The 23,219-nt window shown below is 42.7% G+C and overlaps 1 protein-coding gene across 3 annotated transcripts in view; it reads right to left on the minus strand.

Moving 5' to 3' along the window:
• The window catches only part of GADL1 (glutamate decarboxylase like 1), a 230,813-nt gene that overhangs the window by 126,233 nt on the left and 81,361 nt on the right, over positions 1-23,219 (minus strand). For all 3 annotated transcript variants that reach the window (XM_065932922.1, XM_065932921.1, XM_065932920.1), the window contains exon 12: positions 9,846-10,045. In XM_065932922.1, the coding sequence (XP_065788994.1) occupies positions 9,846-10,045 (200 nt within the window). The remainder of the gene's footprint in view (positions 1-9,845; positions 10,046-23,219) is intronic.

Raw genomic sequence — 23,219 nt, forward strand, 5'->3', positions numbered from 1 at the left:
AAATATTCCATGAACCTGACTGACATACAATGAAACTATTCTATAATTTCCAATGTAGAGGCAAGGCTTGGAAATAAGTAAGGGTCCATACACAGATACAGGATTGGATTTAGGTAGATACATCTATCTAAATGTAGATCGCTTACTGCAATCCACTGGGCCTGAGTAAAAAGGTACATCTTTTTCATGAGATGATGTCTATCTCACGTGTTAGCAGCAGATTTTGTGTGAAAGCCACTCAGAGTAGACTGGATATATATCTCTGACTATGTGGGATTTCACATTCATTTTCTAGAGGGGGATTCAGCATAGGTACTTAAATCCTCTAGCTGGCATAGTGGGAAGGGTTTTCAGTGTAGTTTTGCTTGTGTGTTCCTTTTAGATCAAGGAAGTGTAACACCCTCTTTCCCAAGGCCAGGCCACAGGGAGTAACGACTGATCCCTGACATCATGCTAAAAGTAAGTGGATTGTAGACACTGATAGAATGCCTATGAAATTATCACAAATATCAGGGAAAAGAGAATTATCATGCCATAAGCAAAGGCTGCAGCTACATGAAATATGCAATATTATGGAGAAAAGACTAAAATGACCTTGAAAATGTAGAGTAAATTAACACTGACTCTGCCCTCCTGGGCTTTGTTATTGTCTATATGAAAAGATAAATCTTTTGAACAGCTAGTCTTGAACACTAGTGATTTGATCCTGAGCTTCGTTAACTCAGGATTTCAAACTTGGAGGTCAAATGTAAGGAAACAATGAGAGGTGATGACAAAAATGTACTTGCCAAGGAATTTTTTATATATAATAGCCAAAAAGGAAGGAAGGAAGGAAAGAAGGGATAGAAGGAGGACTAGTTTTGAAAATCCTGTCCATATTATATGGAATTATGATACCATGGCATGGAACTATGATACCATGACCTGGAACATGATCATGTAACTGAATTACATACATTCAATTAACACTTAAGGACAACAAAGAAATATTTCCCTTTGGATCTCACTTCTCTTACCTGTAATACTGGAATAAACTATGCTGATTTTCTAACCTCAAATGGATGTTATAAAAAAATTAAATAGAATATAAACTGTGAAAATGGAGGATTATTATTATTATGTTTATTTACTTATCCCAGAATGTGGGTATCGAATACATCAGTTAATGGGATGCAGTTCTTTTTTCCAAAACACTTTCTTTTTTTAGTTTTCTTGCATAAGGTTAAATACTAGTGTTTAACATAAAGATTATAAAAATAATCTTTAATTTATAAAAAATTTATATAAACTTTAATTTTAAAATATTAAAAAATCTTATAAAACTCCTATTGGTATTAAATGGATAAAAATGAGTCTTTTATATTGAGCAATAATGCTGTGATACCACACACACAGACTCCAAAGTATCTGATGTTCTTTCCACAAACTCCTTTCCCTGAATAATTTTTCAGGAGATGTTATGTAGTTGTAAAGTTTTTACACCCTTAGCACACTGCCTAACTTTCCATAAAAGCAGTTCTGATGGTCAATAAACATCAGAAAAATGCTCAAGATCACTGGTAATCAGAGAAGTGCAAACTGAAATAACAATACTGAACCATGTTGTCCACAGGACGCTGGAAACAAATTTAAACAGTGACAGCATTCGGTGCTAGTGAATAGGACAGGGCACTGCCACAAACCTTTCAAAATTAATAATGCTCACATATTCTGATACCGCAAGCCACTAATGAGATGCTGGTCTACCAGGAAAATCTCATCAACACTAAGGTAGGTAGATAGGTGGCTTATTGCATGGATGGATGGAGAGGTTGGTAGGTAGATGGATCGTTGGATGGATGGATTGATGGATGGATGGATGGAGAGGTAGGTAGGTAAGTAAATAGATTGTTGAATGGATGGATGGATGAATTGATGGATAGGTAAGTAGGTAGATAGGTAGGGAGATGGGTGGATTGTTGGGTGGATAGGTGGATAGGTAGGTAAGTAGACAGATGGGTTGCTGGATAGATGGATAGGTAGGTAGGTAGACAGACAATCAGAGATAGAAATATAGATAGAGACAGACAGACAGATGATAGATGCATACACATATGTTACTGCATCTACATTACATGTGTATGTGTATGTATTCCATACAGAATAATTAGAAGCAAAATTAATATCCAGAAATTGACAAAGGTAAAATAAAATGTATTATAGCAACACATGTTCTATGATGCAGCTATTAAAGAGGATGGATTATATCCACTTCAATTAGACCCCAAAGATGCTCATGATGCACTAGACATGAAAGCAGGGGACTGAGAGATATAGATAATGTGATTCCACTTTTTAAGAAGCTCTAAAAAAGAAAACATAAGTGATCCCCCTCCACATGTATACATGAGCATGGAATAAAGCATGGATGACCAATCATAAATCCTTGATGTACCTGAGGAAGGGAAAAACCAGATGCAATGGGGAGAAAGGGACTATTCACTCTCTGCAAAGTTTCATGGGTATGGTTACTTACAATTTTTGAGAAGGAAATTAATAAAAGAAAAAACATAAATTACAAAGCAAAATAAAACACACATACAATTTTTATCTATACAAGGACCAGCTTTGTGAAACCTATTTTTCCCTTACCTTCTCAGGCACAAATGTAAAGGCAATCTGCAAACTCAATGCCAGGTTTCCATCCTGAGGGGGCCTGCACTAACCCTGAACACCCCCCAGACTATAGAATCTGGAGAATGACTCTAGAAGATTCTAGATGTGTAACTCATTGACTCTGTGACTCTAGGCAAACTCCTCAGCCTCCCTGAGCCTGCCTCAGCTTCCTCAAGCACGAAATGGAGAAGGAACGAGGTTGGCAAAACTCTTCCCCAGTAGATTATGACTACATGACACGCTGCCTAGAGTCTTGATTTAAAATATCCGTCAAACTGGTGAAGACTGCTCCCGGGAAAAAGGTATGCTAGAGCACACCTGAGCCATTTCAGTTAAAGCTCTGCCCTGCGCTAACCGTGAGGACCTGGGTTTCGAGTCAGGGTCAATGTCGCCATTCAGTCACTCCCAGAACCTATGAAACCAGGTGTGACACTTGGTAGAGGAGCTTACTGCACTGAGGACAGAGGAGGTCTGCATGAAGAGCTATAACGATAATAAAGGTTTACACCAGAGTTCCCAAGCTACTTTTCCATGACAAACTGTGCTAATAGGTTTCCCATTTATCCATTCAAATAAACTGGAGCAATGTTAGGCTTAGCAATTAGATTATTTTTGTCTGAAACTAGGTGTATACTTGGCTTAATTCACAAGAACATTTATTGAACTGTTTGGATGGTTCAATAATGTCACCAAGAGCAAGGCTTTTTCAATTATTTCAGCCTGCCATGTTTGTAGTGTTACAGAATTCTCTCCTGGTCACAAGACGGCAGCCACAGCTCTGCCCATCGCATCCATATATGACAGTGTCCCAGGAAGAGAAGAGGTTAGAAAGTATTTTCTCTTAGTTTCACTCTATTTAGGTAAGAATATTTTCCCCAGAAGCCTTCACAGAATTCTTCTTGTATCTTATTGACTGAATCTGAGTCATATATCCACCCCTAAAGTAATGACTGGCAAAGAGGGTAGACTTAGACCAATGCTCCCAGTTGGAATACTGTTATCTATATAAAATGGAGGCTCTGTTGGCAGAGAAAAAGGAAGAATGATATTTGGATGAACAGTTAACAATGTTTGCCTACTGGCTAAAGTAAAGTTAAAATTGTACCTATATTACAAGCCTCTCAGAGACTTCAATGTGCTAACAAACACTCCGAACCTCCAAGAGAGGACTAATATATTGGTTAGCATTTGTCAAACATACTTAACTTTGGAGACATTTTTTGGAACAACATCTATTAAGATCTTCTGAAAGCCTATGACCCCACAGAGTGTAGGTTCAAAAATGCTAGTTTCTAAACTAGTGCCTCTTCTACAGGGTACCTATCTTCTTCTTAAATAAATGCTTAAATAAGTTGAGTTTTGGGGAGAAAATCCAAACAAATTCTGCCTATGTTCATAGGTGACTTATTCCTCACAACTTTCCAATATATAAAAACAGTCTAAAGATAAAATATGTGAAAAAAAATATTCTTATCTGATGTAAGCCATAAAAAAAGAAAAGATGTACACTGAGTTATTGGATAAAACTCGGGAACCACAAACCACTCCTACCAAAAGGCATCCAGGTATTGTTCAGAAAGCATCAATAACTTCATAAAATTCACTGTCTTTTCCACTAAGCTTAGCAAATAGAGAGAAATATTATACATTAGTAAGAGTTTTCACCAATCCTACTGGGTAAAAAAAACTCATTCTATTAAGATTCTGGCTTAGTTTTGAAGTGTACAAAAATGAAATCTTGCTCTGAAACATTTCCTGTCCTTCCTTCCATGTGTACACCTAATACTTGTGTATTTCACTCGCCCTTTTTGAAGGGCATGCATTCCTTTCCGGAAATAGCTTTTCCAGTCCTTTTCTCAATTCACCAGCCTCCTGGAGTCTCCCTGGAGCGCTCTGGACCAAGTGCTTCTTCTGGTCTCATCTCCTCATGGGAAATTTCTTCTGATGCAATGGAGCCTCCCTGAGCTTCTGAGATTTTTTTCCATCTGGTTTGTGCCTGCTCTGCATACATGAGAACATATTGCATGGCCTGTGTGATTCATCACAGACACCTGCATGGTCCATTCTACTGCACCGTGTTGTTTTTAAAAATATACAAAGAAAAAATGCAAACGCTGGCCCTTCTATAGTCTTCAACAGTCTCTTCCTCTTCTCACCTAGAGAAATGTACTAGCACAAAGGTGCCATTGTATAACTGCTTACCTTTTCCATACTGGTACCAATAAATCCCTCAGTATTCATGCAAGTCAATGAAATGAATTCCATCTGAGAGATTACAGAGATTGTGTGTCAAGGGAACAGACAAATGGTACACGGGAGACCCAGCAAAGCAGCAGAATGGGAGTTCCTGAGCTGTTTGTTGTTGTTGAAAAGACTCACGCACATGACTCTTCTGGATTTGCTTTAAAAATTGCCCCTCAGCGAATATCCATTTAACTAGAGTGTCGTAACAACAGCCTACAAGGTGCCCTCAGCAACCAGAAACCCTGAGTGTTGTAACACATTTTCAACTTTCCTGAGCAGGTATCAGAGATCACAACTGCCTGCCTTCTGCCAGAAATGGCGATTTTAAACTTCAGGCTTCAGAGTTTCAATTATGCTTAATAATCACACGCTGCTTTTAAGGTTCACAATGTCACCAGTTTTCAAACAACCGAAGAAAAAGGCAAGTTTTTAGTCATTAGTATTTCTTGAAAGCAATGTTCTCTCACCCAGTGAGATGACAAGGGTCAAATGGAAATCAGGAAATGCCTTGGAGATCTTCTAGGAACTAATTAGTTCCTTCTTTCTGGATTTGACAGCTCATAAAACAGGAGTGGTTGTCCTCTTGAGAAGGTCTGTTCTTTCTTCCCCGAGGGAAGAGGGAGCATCTGACCAGAGTGATGCTGTCTACTGGTCTATCAAAACCCGGTCCTTACATCTTAAGGTCAACATACACATTTTTAAATTATTTATGTTTATTTATTTATTTATTTTGGCTATGCCAGACCTTAGTTGCAGCACACGGGATCTTTCATCATTATAGTGGTATGTGGGATCTAGTTCTCAGACCCGGGGTTGAATCTGGGTCCCCTGAAATGGGGGGCTTCCGAGGTGGTGCTAGTGGTAAAGAACCTGCCTGCCAATGCAGGAGACGCAGGAGATGAAGGTTTGATCCCTGGATCAAGAAGGTCCCAAGGAGTAGGAAATGGCAACCCACTCCAGTATTCTTGCCTGGGTAATCTTGTGGACAGAGGGACCGGGCGGCCTACAGTCCGTGGGGTCACAAAGAATCAGAGACAACTTAGTGACAGGAAAACAACAACCACCACTTCATTAGGAGCTTGGGGTTCTGGCCAGTGGACCACCAGGGAAGCCCCCAATGTACACATTTTCAAACTAAGCTGCATTCTGGTTCAGGAGCATGGAAGTATTGCGTCCATGGAGTCAGTGCAGTCCTCATTGCAGTGGGCCAGGGGAAAAGACTTGCACAGCCTTCCCCGTGTTTGGGAGACCTGACTTAGACAGGCCTGTGGGAACGGATAGCTTATCTACCTCGGCTACTGATGACAGACGTGTACCCCAAACAGCAACACAACTGTCATCTGCAGCTTTCCTTTGCTAAAGTTACCCACTGAAGAAAGTCATACTTCTCAGAAACAAAATGATGCTGCTGTGACCTAGAAATTAGCCAAATACAGTCTTCTGACCATGGGTGAGAATTTTTACTAGGTAAACTCTAAAACAAGTGGCTGAAGGTCAGTAGGCTTGATAAGAAGTGGTATTTTAACTCCTACCAGCCAGTGGTTGGAATGGATGATGTTGGCTCATATAATCAATGGTGGTCTAGAGCTGGTTTGTACTGGTTAGTGAGATCCAACTGTTAAATATACAAGCATTTACAAGCCATGAAATTTTCCACAGTGGGAGTATTTATACCATGGAAATTGGCAGACATTACAAATTGTGGCTTTTCTTCCTCCTGAGATCCAGTTTACTAGTACACAACTGCACATGGGCACCAGCAAATAGAATAAACTTCAGAATTCAGAAAATGTTTCCTCTTTTCTGAAGAGCAGACCACACTTCATTTGGAAAAAAATAAAATCATGAAAATAAAGCACTAATGTTGCTAACTTAAAATAACTGTTATTCCCAGAGAAACTTTCTCCAAGTTGATAATTTCACATTTGTTTTAAGTGACATGCCTAAGAGGACTCTGCCTTGGCACCGGGGATGGGGGACGTGGATAGCTTTTGCCCACTCCAGGAAAGGACTGCTGGATAACAAGAACGTGGGAAGTTAAGGCAAGAGAACCATTGTGACTGATAACATGACAGAAAAGGGATCATTTTTCAAATATTTAAATGTAGGTCACAAAGCCTGCGGTGATGCTCACTGAAATGTTAATTCAATTCAATTCAACATGACAAACATTTACAAACAATAAGTGTTGTTGAATTGAATTGAAATGTTAACATTTATTCTCCTGTGATATTTCTCTGCAAAAATTAGGAGGTATCCTTAGACTGTAAATTAAATTCCACCCTGAGATGAATGTTAACTTTGTAATAAATACGATCATCAAATATTTATATCTAGCCTTGTTTCAAGACACCTGCCATTGAATTACTTAGCGGCTTAGATAAAATAATGCAGGGTCTACCATACTTACATAGTATGAGAAAAACACAAACAGGGCAATAGAACTCTCTGAACCTTTTAGTTCAATGGGCAGGTATGAATATTTATGGTTGACAGTTTCATGTTTTCACCACTGGGTAGTCATCTCCCAACTTCTGAAGATGGCATCTGTCAGAAAGAATTAAAACCTTCTCGGGATTGTTCAGAAAGGAGCACTCTCTCCTTTTGACCTTGAAGTTGAACCTGGGAGGCTACAGATCTGACCCTCTTGGGAACTACCTTCCTACAGGGGAGTAAACCCAACATGAAGGAGAGCAGATCTGACCGACGAACAGAAATTAAGGCCTGGTGAACTTGCTTAAGCACTTAACACAAGCCATTCCATGGTCATCACGACACTGACTTATAAGTTACATGAGCAAATAAGTTAATTTTGTTTATAATACTTTGATGGTTTCTGTTGCTCACCACCAAAAGAGTCCTAATCTATACAATATTTATAGAGTTTTCAAACTACTTTTTAAACCTAAATCCCCAGAAATGCTGACTTCTAATAGGCTTCTGAAAGTGCCAAGCCATCTCTTTTCCTGTCTTTATTTCCAAGCCCTTCGGCATGTAACCTTGCAGGTCTTCCTACCTCTTGATACTGACCTTGGCCATCTGATCTCCCTGGGCCACTGGAATGCTAACGGGCATGATGCATGCTAACAGGAGTTTAAAGCAGGCTTGCCGTCTTGGGCTTCTGTCACCACCATCACAAGAACAGGCTCTGGCTCAAGGAAGTTACAAGACATGCCAGCAGTAGACCCAGGCCTTCCCCCAATCCCACAGCACCAGAGAACAAGATGAAGCCACTCCAGCCAACTTGCAGACATCTTAGAATAAACAGCTGTTGGTTTAAGATCCTGGGTTTTCACTGTTTCCAAGGCAGGAATACAGACTCAGACACAGAGAATGGACATGTGGACACAGTGGGGACGGAGGCAGGGTGGGATGAATTTGGACAGTGGCACTGATGTATACATACTACCATACGTAAAACAGCTAGCTAGTGGGAGGCCGCTGTCTAGCACGGGGAGCTCAGCTTGGTGCTGTGATGATCTAGAGGGGTGGGATGGGGAGAGGGGAGGGCGGGCCATGAGGGCGGGGATATATGTATACACATGGCTAATCACCTCACTGTGCAGAAGAAAGTAACATAACACTGTAAAGCAATTATATTCCAGCTAAAACGAGAAAGATCCTGGGTTTTCAGACAGTCCTCACTGGTACTCAGAGCACCCTCGTCACAGAGCGGCATGCAGAGCACCTACACCATTCCCCCTAAAGAAGGAGGAGGTTGATTAAATCTCAGGGAGACCCTGCAGGCTTTTGCCAGTGAAATATGAACCAGGAGTAAAGAAGGAGAGGTTTTCCAAACCAGAGATCACAAACGCTGATGCTTCTAGTGGCCAAGCAGGTAAGAAAATAATTTTTTAAACATAATTAAAACACAGCATGTGGCATTTGCCAGTCACTGTCCTGGGTGTTTTACAAATATCAGTTCACTGAATCCTAACAGTTATCTGAGCTCAGAGTTGCTATCTTCAGGACCCTGGGATGGAACAGGACAGAAAGTTTGAGCAGCTTGCCCCGGTCATGAAGCTTGTCAATGGTGGCCCCCGCTTCCCCTGGCTCTTGGCTCTCTGTACACAGTAAAACAGGCTGGAGGAAACCCAGGGGGTGTGGAGGGCACCACTGCGTTCACTGCCTTGTCACCATCTTCTGAAAGAAGCCAGGAGTCTAGACTGTTTCCAATTTCCCTATTTAAAACTGCTTGGAATGTTTGAATGTTCAATTTTTAAAACACAACCCAGGTTAACCCTATAGAGCTCAGGCTCGGAAAATCACAATTAGAGCCACACGTGGCCGTGGCCTGCCCTCCACACCCACTGGTCTCAGCAGCCGAGTCCTCTCAAGTGACAAGCGGTCAGCATGCGCATCTCAAGATCTTCCCTAGTGTCACTGCAAGTGGTTTCAAAAGCTTTGTCCTCATGTTACAAAAAGAACAACCAGGGTGCTGCCATGTTCACCTCTGCCTGTCTGTCCTTCTGTCAGCCCCACATTCTCACAGGCCACATTTCGGGTCCTTGAAGTTATTGGGATCTCTCCCACACCCGGAGATTGGACCTGGGGCGCCCTCTGCCTGAAATCAACCGTCTCTCCTTTCCTCACTGGGTCTTAGCTGCACGTCCCTTCCTCCAGGAAACCTCTGCCAGCACCCCTCGGGCCGTGCTAGGGAACCCACCTGAGTGCGTCTGGAGCATCGTGTACCTCCCCTTACCAAAATGTAGGTGCACCTGTATTTTACCTGCTCTGCCACCTGGATGTATCTCTCCCCAGGCTAGGATGCTGCAGAGCAGAGGGGAGAACCACTTTGTCCTCAACATCTAAAATAGTGGGTGCTGAGAAAACGGTTATGAGAAGGGATCCATATATGAGAGAACATGTGCAGATTTTACAGATGGTACTTTCAGTGAGTCTATTAGACACCCATGAACACCCAGATACACACACACAGCAAGTACCTAGATAAAGCAAGAGCGCGGTTAACTCTTTCTTCAAGGCCTAATGTGCCCAGGGCCTTCCAGGCCATCCAGAACTTGAATGCATCTGGTCTCCTGCTGCATTGGATGGACTTGTCACCCGTGTCATAGCTGACATCATAGAATTTATCCTGCTGGAAGAGGTAAGATGCGTTGGCGGAGTAGCACCTCTTAAGAAGGTCCTTTAGGGAAAAAAAATAAAAGAAAAACAGACAAATTGTAATATTGTCCATTTTAAAAATACATTTGATTTCAAAAAACACACCCCACCAACGAAACCTTCTATAATATCCTACTGCTTTGTTTCAAAGGCATTTGGTCTGACTCTGTGACTGACCTGTGTCTGGAACACTAGGCGTGTATTAACTTTGAGACACAAACCACTCTTTGTATTTTCAAAAAAAACCCCCAAATCCTCAGAGTTGAGAATGCTAAGTCCATCTTCACACTCGTATTGGTGAGTATTAAGAAATTTTTAACCGACCATGTCATCATCTGTATGACATCAACAACATGGGACAATTTCTCCAGATGAAAAAAAAAAAAAATCTACCTGTAACTCACACAAGGTTCCACAACAGAAAAAAACCCAACGTTCTATATATGCTTTATACACTTTCACAGGTGAAAAAACTAGGCCTTGGGGACTTCATTGGTGGTCTAGTGGCTAGGACTCCAGACTCCCAATGCAGGGGCCTGGGTCTGACCCCTAGTCAGGGAACTAGATCCCACATACTGAAACTAAGAATTCCCTTGCCACAAGGAAGATCAAGGATCCCATGTGCCACGACTAAGACCCAGTGCAGCCAAAGAAATATAAATTTAAAAAGAAGAAAAAACAAACAAAAAACTAGGTTTTAAAATCCCCCTTTTCAATTCATATCCATAATGAAAAGGCCAGAATCGACAGTTAACCCAGAGATTGGAAAAAAAAAAAAAAACAAAAAAAACCAAATCTGAGGAAAGAGCAATGGAAGAGTAAAAAAAGAACTGACTAAATAGCACCTACAGTTCCATAGGGTTTGGGGTTGGATCTCACACTGGTTTTATCTGTAATCTAATTCAATTTACATTTACTGACTAGCTACTTCCCTCTACAGTTTACCCTGGGTGACAATTTACCCTGTTTATTTCCATTCTACAGTCTTCACTTTGACCTCAAATTATTAGCGTTTAAGCCCTGTTTCCTTCAAAGTCAGGTGGGATCTACACCCCCAGGATTCCTAACCCACCCCTCAGCCCCAACTCGCTGAGCATCTTCACCCCCAGGGAACACCTATTAGAACCTCCGCTTCCCCAGCATAACAAACTCTTCAATGTCCCTCAACCACAAGATCATGCCCTGTCTATATCTACGTTCACGCTGTTTGTTTGACCTTGTCTCTGCTTTAATATATTTGGCACATTCGGAAGAATATACCCAGCATATTTATAAGCTGTGAAGTTTACTAACATCGAATGTGGCTTCCCTCTCTACCTAGGCCAGCCTTTCCCTTGGGTTCCATCTCAGGTTCTGCTTCCCTCCAGCTTTTTTTATCCGGCTCTCCGGTTAAACACCTTTCCTCCTCTCAGCCTTGACAGCATTTGTTGGCTTTGGTTCTGAGTCCCCCTACTCGGGGGACAGCCCTCTGTATTCCCTCCTCGAGAACCAAACGGCTTCTCGATGGCAGGAATCATTTCCTGTCCTCGTCCACACCCACAGAGCTCAACGCGGTATTGAGCACAAAGACCCTCACTAAGCTGCTCGGTGAGGACGCGGCTCCCCACATTCTGTCCCTCTCCCCCGTCATCCTGACATATCATATGAACAGAATAGACACGGGCACAGGAACACCTTCCAGACTTTAACAATGCAGAACCACCAGTGCTGACAGGAAGCCCTGGAGAAACTCCCCAGAGTCACAGAGGTCCCAGGAAAAAATGATCCCTCCTAAAGAGGGAATATGTATTTTATTTTTCCTTAGAGACTACATATTCATTCATTCAGCGAACATTTAGAAATTTACTTATGATGAGTCGGGCACTATACTTTACAGTGTGCATACCAAACACAAAACATATTTTCTAATAGTAAGGATAATTCAATGATTATTTTCAATATTTACTTTTGAGAATAAGCTTTCTTTTGTACACACTGTTATATCTAAAATAAAATGCTTTTCTATGAGAATGTATTTATTCCACGTACCCATCTGACTGATCAATAAGTATATAAAGAATAAAAAGAAAATTTCAAGGTATCATATTCCAAATGAAAGCACACATGTGCTCTTTCAATAACAATATTGGCCTGTGTGGACACTAATTTGGGTATTTGCACCAGAAAGTATGATTCAATACTATGCAAAAAATGTATACCGACTATAGTCAAGAACTCCCAAGTCCCACTCAGCCACTATCCAAAAGTAAACTGATTTTAAGATAGCAAAGGAATATTCATAAGCCTTCAGCCTGGCTCAGACGGGTAATATTGGTAGACACAGGAGAAGAGGAGATTGCTCCAATGTGATCATTAAGGTAGAAAAAGCGCTTATTCTTTAATCTTTAGCTTAATTCTATCATCAATCTCTCAACTCTGATCATAGCTGCCACGGCCACATCTCCCTACTCTCAGAGGTCAGGAAATTTGGGTATTGTTTCCATAGCAACTACAGCCTGACCATATATTATGACATTAAAAGGCCACTGCAACTTAAGGACAAAGCACATGTGCGCGTGCGTGCACACGCACGCACACACACACACACACACACACACACACTTGTACTTGCATCATGAGTACAAATTTACTTTCATCGACCATGAAAGATGCAAAAAAGTCCCCAAAGCAGATGAACACTGGACACATCCTGGGTAAGGCTCAGTGCCTGCTGCTAGTGATTGAAAGCGAGAGGAACCCATCCATCCTGGGAAGACGAATGGCATCACAGTAGGCAAATGAAGCAGCGGAGAGCCAAGAAAGTCCGTCGCAAGATGAGTGATTACCCCGTAGGCATGACACTGCTGATCTCGCTGCACTGAAAAATCCTCCTGCCTTGGGAAGGTTTCATGAACAACTAGAGGCTTGGGACTTCCTTTATTGAAAATAAATGAAAACTCTCCCCCCAAAGTCCCTGCTTTGCATTTTGGTTTCTGTCCTCATGCTAAACTGGATGAGATGTCTCTAGTTTTAAGACAGACATCAACTAAGAGGATGTTCAGAGCTCCAGAGAAAAACAGCACTTTAGAATAAGTGTGGTAAAAGTTAACGTTTTTGAAAATAATTAGCCACTGTTGTGCTATTAAAGAGAAGGGCTGTGTTTGTCTTGCTCATCTTTATAGTCTTAGCCCTGGCAAGACAATAAATACTAGCTATCCAAATTTCAAAGACAAACATTCAATGAGAAGGCCGATTGTTCCATATTGTGATAGCGTCTCAAACAGTTCTCAGGAATTAGGAGACACTGGGTTAGGAGACATACAATGACAAGTGAAATAAATGAAATTAGCAGCTTAAGCAAAAAGAAGAATTTTTATAGGCATGTGTATTTTAAAATCCAGTCATATGTCATATAGCAGGCACAGTTGGATCCAGGACTGAACTGGGAATCTATCTTTTCTCTCTTATTCTATTTTTTCATGTGTTGGCCTCACTCCTAAAGCAGAATGTGTGGGAGGAAGCCTTGGAATGGGGGCTCCCAGTAGGACCTGTGAGCCCAGAGGAAGGCTCTGTGTGGAGAGCCAGGAGATCAGAGAGGAGGCAGCCTTGGCTGGTGATGCTACCCATGCAGAGAGAGACCAGTGACCTTCCAGCTTCAAGCTCTGTCTGAAGCCAGGGGGCCAGCAAGCGTGGGACACGTAGCTCCCAGCAGTCAGGCACCATGCGGGGCAAAGCAGAGGAAAACTGGGGAACAAATTACACAGTCAAGGGAGATGACAAATGACAAGAACATGACAAGAGCCCAGAAACTACTACTGTCCTTTCCACCGAGCACGTAGCAGGCATGAGTGGAGTTAACATTTGCAGAGTCCTCACTGTGTACCAGGTACCGTGTGTGGGTGAACTCGTAAATCTCACAACAGCCTGAAGAGGTAGTTCTATAATGTTTTCAATGCTACTGCAGGTGTGTGAAAGCTGCAACCTGGCAAGGTTCAGCTAATGACATAAGATCATGTAGCTACTGAGTGGTACAGTTGGCTTTCAAACTGAGGCTGCTAGGACTCAGGATGCGAACTCTCTTAACCCGTGACACTCTTCTCTCTCTACACTGGAGCTTAAATACACGTGGAGGAGAAAGAAAAGAAAGAAAGTGAAGTCGTTCAGTTGTGTCCGACTCTTTGCGAACCCATGGACTGCAGCCCACCAGGCTCCTCCATCCGTGGGATTTTCCAGGCAAGAGTACTGGAGTGGAGTGCCACTGCCTTCTCCAGGAGATCTTCCCCACCCAGGGATCAAACCTGGGTCTCCCAGATTGTAGGCAGACGCTTTACCATCTGAGCCAGCAGGGAAGTTATGTGGAGGAGAGTGCCCTATAAACACTCATGAGGAGTTTTTTGTTTGTTTTACTAATTGGAATAGAGTTGTTTTAGGTGTTCTGCTGCCCAGCCAAGTGAACCAGCTATAGGTACACATATCGTCTTCGGATGTCCTTTCCATTTTGTTTACCACAGAGCACTAAGCAGAGGGAAAAGGAAGGTGATGGGGTGAACCGGGAGACAGGGACAGATGCATGTACACCACTGATACCGTGTATAAAACAGAGAGCTAATGAGAGCCCACTGTGCAGCTCAGGGAACTCATGAGGAATTCTTGAACACGGCAGTGGAGAACGAACTGCACTAGAGGTGAAAGCCATTCACATCCTGTGTCAGACTCTTGCTCTGTTCCTGTAAATGTGACTTCCGGTCTTACTAAGTATAACACCTTCTCTCTAAAGCACTTTGAGATTCTTCTAAATAAGTGTGACCGGCCATACTTAATCTATCACATGGTGATACTTAATCACTGAAAATACATCCTGAGTCATGAGTCTACATCCTGAGTGATATTTTCATTGTCAAGGTTAGCTGAGCTGTCTTTGATTTCCACAGGCCAGACAAGATTCTTCGAGTTCCTTTCCAGGAGCAGTGACTACTCAGACCTACTTGAAGTCTCCACTTCCAGCAGTTACGTTTTTCAACTTAACCAAATCTCCTAAAAATCCTTCCCGATGGCTTCTCGCATAGTCTGTCCCATATCACCCTTATTTACATATGAGAAATTGCCTAAGTGCTTTAGAAAATGAGTCTATTAATCACCTTCATACTAATTATTTATTCCACATTAGGTATTGAGGACTTTTATACAACAAGCACTATGATGCTGGGGGCCTAGAGACATAACCCCATGGAGGGACTAAGCATCTAGGCTCATATTTGGTGACTGAACGTGCAAAACTAAATTTAGACTGTGAGTAACAGGAAGGCTTAGTTGTGGTCTAGAATACAAAAGCGAATTTTTTAAATGATCATAGCTTCTGATGTTTCTTTAAGTATTTATTGAGGAAACATTTTGAGAGCTGGACTATATGCCAAAAGCTGTGCTAGGTACTGGGGCTGGAACAGTAAATGAGAAAGTTACTATCCTTAAGAAGTTTAAGGTGGAGATGGGACGAGAAAAATAGGCAGTTACAGTACAGAGCAAGATTAGGGGGAAAAACAGGGTCTAACGAGCAAGAAAGAAGCTCATCTTTCACCAACTTAGAAGCATTTGATGGGGAGCTTCAGAAGCAGAAATGTGTCACCTAAGAGCTGAAGAGTGACGAACAACTGAATAGGAGAAGGAATTAATTCAGTAAGAGCAGGGCTAATTAATGAGGTCACACATAGAGAGAAAGAAAGAGAAGCCAAGACACTGAGTATCTCAAACGCCATGGGGAAAGTGACTGACTGTGGAATTCTCTACAGTTCCCAGAGAGATACACTTTACCGTCACTGCTGATCTGGTAGGATAACGTGAGAGTCAGCACATGAAGATCCCACTTCTGGTTTTGTACCTTGGTGTCAGAGCTCAGAGCGACTCACTTAAGCAGTTTGGGCTTCATTTTCCTCCTTGGTTTGGACTTCCCTGATAGCTCAGTTGGTAAAGAATCAGCCTGCAATGCAGGAAACTCTGGTTTGATTCCTGGGTCAGGAAGATCCTCTGGAGAAGGGATAGGCTACCCACTCCAGTATTCTTGGGCTTCCCTTGTTTGTGGCTCAGCTGGTAAAGAATCCACCCTCAATGCAGGAGACCTGGGTTCAATCCCTGGGTTGGGAAGATCCCCTGGAGAAGGGAAAGGCTACCCACTCCAGTATTCTTGCCCGGAGAATTCCATGGACTATATAGTCCATGGGGTCCCAAAGAGTTGGACACAACTGAGTGACTTTCACTTTCCTCCTTGATTAATGGAGAGAACGATCCTTGCTCTCTCCTCCATCCGGGAACGTGATGAAAATCTAGGGAAACGGTGTTACTGGGAACACTCAGTCTGTGATCAACACCCTCCCCACTGCTCCCTTTCTCATGCATATCCTCGCACTCCCAACCCTAAGCAGACATTCCCACCATTCTTTAATTTATGCCCTTCCCAGGCGAGATGCTGACTAGGATGATGCCAGCTCTAGACTAACTCACTGTTTATGAAATGAGCCTGTTACCCCTCCTAGCCACTCACCCTTTGTAACAAGATGTATCTGCCAGTAACTCCATAGGAGTAGACCAAGTTGACAGAATATATTAAAGCTATTATAAGACATCTTAGAGCAAAGGAAGACTTATCCACGGTCTTCATTCTCCAAGCAGAAGTAAGCCTGACTTTGCTTAGCTATCATGAGCAAGATGATAGATGATGTGGGTCTTTACAAGTCCCAGTGTAGTTAGAATGGAAGACACAACAAGTACAGTCCACGGTGAGAGTGGGGAAGGGCACGCACCAGGGGAGCTGAGGGCCAGGAGCCATCACCTTGTTAGGGGAAGCACACCGTTTGAAACCGCCCACCCTGACCAGGCACCATACTAACCATCTCTATGTGTCATTTTACGACAGGAGGTCCTGGTAAGGAACACAGAACTAATAAGCCTCCACCAACCGGAAGAGTTTGGGAAAGGTCAAAAGGAGACACCACATGTCCGACCACCTCCCAGAATCCTCTCTGGCGTTCACCTTGACTGAACAAGGCATGTACCACCAGGAAGGACTCTGAGTCAGAATGATTGGCTAAAGACAACCTGGAAACTAATCCCATCACCATAAAACCTGCAAGCCATGTGATAGAGCTGATCTCCTGGGTTCCCTTACCCTCCTGCTCTCCACCCGGGTGCCCTTTCCCAATAAAATCTCTTTGCTTTGTCAGTACATGTGTCTCCTTGGACGATTCATTTCCGAGTGTTAGACAAGAGCCTGGTTTCAGGTCCTGGAAGGGGTCCTCCTTCCTGCAACAACCTGGCCAGGTGGAGCTGGTCTGGGGGTCTTCAGTCCTTAGGCAGAGGGGGCACAAAGGATGTGCTGACTGACTGCTGAGGGGTAGGCTGGGGAGGAGGAGAGAGCAAGCCAATGACAACAATGTCAGCGTCATTTTTCATGAAAGGAAGGAGATCAAACTGAATCAATCATGGAAAAGGTGGCTGTATTAGGCAGAGCCATGAAGAGTCTGGAAAGAAAGGAGAAGAAAGAGAAAAGAAGGAAGGAAGGAAGGAAAATGCTCAAAGTTTATCTCTTTGGGGATTTCTTAAGTCTTTCTTTCCGTCTTTCTTTTCTTTCTGACTTTCTGATGCAAATGGAACATTTTACAAATCCTTAGAAATGAGAGTTGGTCATCAGAATCAATTAGAGCAACAAAAACCTTTGCCTTCAATCTTCCCTGTGCTCCTGTCTCTGTTCTTCCATGAAACTTCCCCCCACCCCTGTTTCCTAGCCCCATGCAGTCATTGACGACGGTGGCTTGTGTGTTTCACATGCTGCTCAGCTATGTTGTAGGATCCGCCCCCTTACAGGCCTCCACTTCTGGACCCGAACTCACCGTAAGTCTGCGTCATGCCCCCCACACAGATGTGTCCGTCTGTCAGACAGACACCTCAAAGTAGGTGTCCCCGCATTCCTGAGTTCTTTACATAGACGCTTTTCATTTTCCATTAATCCCTATTTTGGGGATTTATTTATTTATTTATTTATTTTATTTATTTATTTTGGGGGGAATTTATTTAATCCATTTCTTTCCTGCTGTAGTTTTTTCTATTCAGCTACAGTAGAAAATTATTAAGTCATCTCACGTCACCTCCAGGTTGAGAACATCTGTTTTTGATGAACGGCCACAGTTTCTCCCTCAACTCATCACAACATCTGAGTTCTTACCTGCCTTCTCCCCTGCCATCTGCACAGCTGGGTCAGTCACTGACCACTTCGGCTTCTGCGGAAGGCATCCACCCTGTTATAAGAGGCTTCAGCGACCGGCAAGTTGTTTTCTGACAGGATGATTCCGTGTGCTGATCCGTTCCCTTCGAGCATGTGCCTACCACTGCTGTCACCTACACGTCAGCCTCTGCCCACATCTTCAGTTAATTCTGCAGTTTTCCCGCCTTCCCTTCCCCTCATCACCTGTATATTCTAGGAGATGTTAGGGTTAGAAGTGTGCTGATATTTACGGGGTTTGTGCTTCAAGTTCTGAAGAGCTGGTGGATGGCTACCTGGCTCTCTGCTGGCATGTGGCGATTTCCTGCCATTTCCTCATCTCCTTTTGTAAAGTTCACATCAGCCTCTGTTGTCTCAAAATACAGCTGCGCTGTTAGCCCTCTTTGCAGACCTGCTTGATGGACGGCCTGATTCAAGCTGTTTCCAGAAAGTTTCTGGGTGCTGTGAGATGGGCTTTTTCATAAAAATGTAATATCGTCTCCCTTTTCATTCTGTTCATGCATAAAACACATTTAACCACACCGTGCTCTGTGAAGGGATTGATATATTCCTTGATGAAACATCATTTCATCCATGAGGATCCAACTTCCATGATACATACTTGCTTTGTCTTCCTCTTTGGGGCAGAGATTATTTTTTCCCCACAATTCCTAAGCTGCTTTTGAACAGCTGAGTTCCATCTCTCCTTCCTTTAATATATTTGACATAGTTTTCAAAATTATCACCTTTCCACTGTATTTCTCTAAGTTATGAAACAGATCCCACAACTCTGTGCCCCAGTTCAAGGTGGAAGGGGACGAAAGCACACACTACCCCCACACTTTCCTCTGAAATGCAAATCTTCCTTAAACACCCCTGAACTAATGCCTAGACTCAGCAGATTCTGAAATGAGGAGGCTGAGCTAAAAGGCGTTTTTAAGAAATGCAAACTTAATACTTTAAAGCAGTGGTGGTGCCTATGGGGAGTGGAAAGTCAGGCTTAATGTCTCAAAGAACGTGTGAGAGCTTCTATAAATAGACAAGAACATTTGATAGTGTGGAGTTCACTTGGCAATACCTCTGCATGCCCCACACACATTTAAAAATAGTTCAACAGGGCCTCTCTCTTAGGACAGATGGAAATTTTCTGATCTTCCCCGGGCAGCTATCAACATACCTTCTCTGTTAAAGATAATCTAAAACACTGTTTTTCAAACTCTGACTACAACCCACAGTAAGAAATTATTTTTAAATAGTGATAGCATCCACTCTAAACTACAAGAAATGGAAACAAAAGTTTTATGAGAGGGTGGCCATCACTTCTACATCAAATGCATACTGATATTTTCTATTCCATTTTATTGTCACTGTTCATTAAAAAGGAAAATAAAACCCTGACATGACTTACAATTGACTATATAACTCAAGATTAATTAGTATGGTGGTTCTTAATCCAAGTTAACATTAGAATTATCTGACGAGACTTTTTTAAAAAATAGCAATTCAGGGTCCTTTACTCCAGACCAAAAACTCAGAATCTTTGATGTGGGGTGATTTTTTTTTTCAAGTTCCCCAGGTAACCCTACTGTGCAGCCAGGACTGCAAACCACTGCTCTGAGGGATCTTGACCTTATGTTGAAAAATTCTGATCTAGAAATTTCAGTAGGCCTTACATTCACATTGAATCCAGGAAACTCTCAAGTGCTGAGTTTTCACCAGAGCACATAAACCAGGGTGATTATCTGCCTTCTTTTTGTGCTGTGAAGGCCAATCATCAAAGTTTTATTTGTGTGTGAGTACAAGTGAAAAGTGATTTTCATCCATGCACCTAAATAAAGAACATTATGGAGTCAATATAAATAATGCTGGAGTCTTCGCTGGTGGGGAAAATGCTCTGAGCTATGAAAAATATGACCAAGGATTTGGTGTGGATGTGATGTGCAAAAAAATAATACCTTAATCTATTACCAGAGATCAAATTAGCAACAATCACTAGATCAACAAAAAAGCAAAAGAGTTCCAGAAAAACATCTACTTCTGCTTTAGTGACTACTCCAAAGCCTTTGACTATGTGGATCACAACAACTGTGGAAAATTCTTAAAGAGATGGGAATACCAGATCACCTTACCTGCCTCTTGAGAAATCTCTATGCAGGTTAAGAAGCAACAGTTAGAACTGGACATGGAACAACAGACTGGTTCCAAATAGGAAAAGGAGTACATCAAGGCTGTATATTGTCACACTGCTTACTTGACTTATATGCAGAGTACATCATGTGAAATGCCGGGCTAGATGAAGCACAAGCTGGAATTAAGATTGCTGGGAGAAATATCAATAACCTCAGATATGCAGATGACAGCACTCTTACGGCAGAAAGTGAAGAACTAAAGACCCTCTTGATGAAAGTGAAAGAGGAGAGTGAAAAAACTGGCTTAAAACTCAACATTCAGAAAACTAAGTTCATGGCATCTGGTCCCATCACTTCATGGGAAATAGATGGGGAAACAATGGAAACAGTGAAAGACTATTTTTGGGGGCTGAAAAATCACTGCAGATGGTGACTGCAGCCATGAAATTAAAAGATGCTTGTTCCTTAGAAGGAGAGCCATGACCAACCTAGAGAGCATATTAACAAGCAGAGACATTACTTTGCCAACAAAGGTCTGTCTAGTCAACGCTATCATTTTCCCAATAGTCATGTATGGATGTAAGAGTTGGATTATAAAGAAAGCTGAGCACCGAAGAATTGATGCTTTTGAACTGTGGTGTTGGAGAAGACTCTGGAGAGTCCCTTGGACAGCAAAGAGATCCAACCAGTCCATCCTCAAGGAGATCAGTCCTGGATATTCTTTTGAAGGACTGATGCTGAAGCTGAAGCTCCAAAACTTTGGCCACCTGATGCGAAGAGCTGACTCATTAGAAAAGACCCTGATGCTGGGAAAGATTGAAGGCGGGAGAAGAAGGGGAAGACAGAGGATGAGATGGCTGGATGGCATCACCAACTCGATGGACATGAGTTTGAGTCAGCTCCGGGAGTTGGTGCTGGACAGGGAGGCCTGGCATACTACAGTTCATGGAGTCACAAAGAGTCAGACACGACTGAATGACTGAACTGACTGAACTAATCTATTACATTTTTTGATTTGCTAGATGTTTGTGATATGGGACAAAGATTCATTTGTTTTTGGAAGCTTAATCGTATCCACATGGATATGAGTAAACCTCACTCATTCAACCCAATGGGAGGAAATGAGAGCTTGCATTAGTTCCATCTCTGACTTTCTAGATTCTATCTGATATATATATAGCCAATATATATATTCTATATATATATAGCCAACCTTCTTTGTTGCAAAAGGGATTTAAGAAAGCTCACAAAAATACAGTATGGTGAATTAGAAGAGCAAAGGAGGAAGGGGAGCAGGGCAGGTAGGAGAGTTGAGGGAGGTGAGGTGGTAGGGTGGAGGGGAAGCGGGGGAAGACGATGTGGAAACATGATGAAATGTGAAGTGATGTCTGTGCCAAAAGGAGGATGAAAGGGGACAGGCTATTTGCCAAGTTCTTGGCACACCTGGTCCCACAGACACAGCAAAAGCATCCAGGCAACGAAGCGGTGAGTCTTTACTGAGAACTGTCACCTACATCATGCTGCCCATCACCTCACTCCTCGCACATCTGTAGTGTGAGGATAGTGACACTGTGCTGCATCCCACCTCTTGGGGACGGGTGTTCAAGGCACACTGTTGAAGTGAATGTCTGGAAGAAAACATTTATTAATTCAGAACATATTCCTTTAGCGTAGATGGTCAGTTAATTCTCTCCAAGATGGGTGGACAGACAGATGGAAATGAGGCCTTTCAAATTGGAGAAAACAGATGCTGAAAGGGTGCTGCTTTGGACGGAGGCCAGGAGAGCCATTCCACAACAGAATGCAACATGCAACAAAATCAGACTCTCTCCAGCGTATCATGATGCTGTTCACAGGGGCAGGTCCAGCGGCAAGGCTGATGGCCTACACTTCTGAGACCTGAGCATCGTTGAGAGGCCTGGCCTCGAAGGCCTAGAGCACAGGTGAGAGATCGACTTTGAACAGGGAAATGCTACCCAAGAGGGCCGTTTCTGAAACACTGCCCCCTGCTTGTCTTTGCATAAATCCCATGAAAGGGTTGGTTGTTATTCCCATAACCCTGGTCAATCCTACAGAAAACTAGCCTAAATAACAGTTTAACATGAGCCAGGAAACACTTGGTAAAAGTCTCTGAATAGATCCTAGAATTTGGGGAACAAAAGTATTTTTTCCCAGGCTCATGATAAAATATAGAAATGTGCTAAAAAGGCAAAGACTGTTCCCACTATCCACATGGGCACTTGTCCACATAGAAGAACCTGTGTCCTCCATGTGGGCCAACAAGGAAACAAGAAATGACACGCACAGGGTGCCCACCACATGGCCGGCGGTGCACTGTGCATTTCTGCATGTTCTCTCATTCAAGGTCAGAGTATTTCTTCAAAATGGGAAATGTCTCCATTTAATAGATAAAATAATGACAGATCAGAGAAGTTCAGCGACTTGTCAAAGTCACATAGTGCAGAACAGAGCGAGAATTTGAACACAAGTCTTGCCAGGCATCAAGGGCCCTACGTGGATGGACCCCCTGATGAACTGTATTTAATGCCAGAGTTTCCTAGTCAAACTGCGGTCCCAGAGCATGGGGAAGACAACGCCCTCTCCTCTGGAGGTTCTGAATCAGGGATGGGCAAACAACTTCTGTAAATGGCCAGACAGAAATATTTTCAGCTTCATACATTTGAGAGGCTTCCCAGGTGGCACTAGGGGTTAAGAAGTCACATGCCAATACAGGGGATGCAAGAGATGCCGGTTCAGTCCCTGAAGATGCCCTGGAGGAGGAAATGGCAACCCCCTCCAGTCTTCTTGCCTGGAGCATCCATGGACGGAGGGGCCTGGTG

The sequence above is a fragment of the Muntiacus reevesi genome, chromosome 4 (assembly GCF_963930625.1).
Source record: "Muntiacus reevesi chromosome 4, mMunRee1.1, whole genome shotgun sequence".
NCBI classification, from domain to species: Eukaryota; Metazoa; Chordata; class Mammalia; order Artiodactyla; family Cervidae; genus Muntiacus; species Muntiacus reevesi.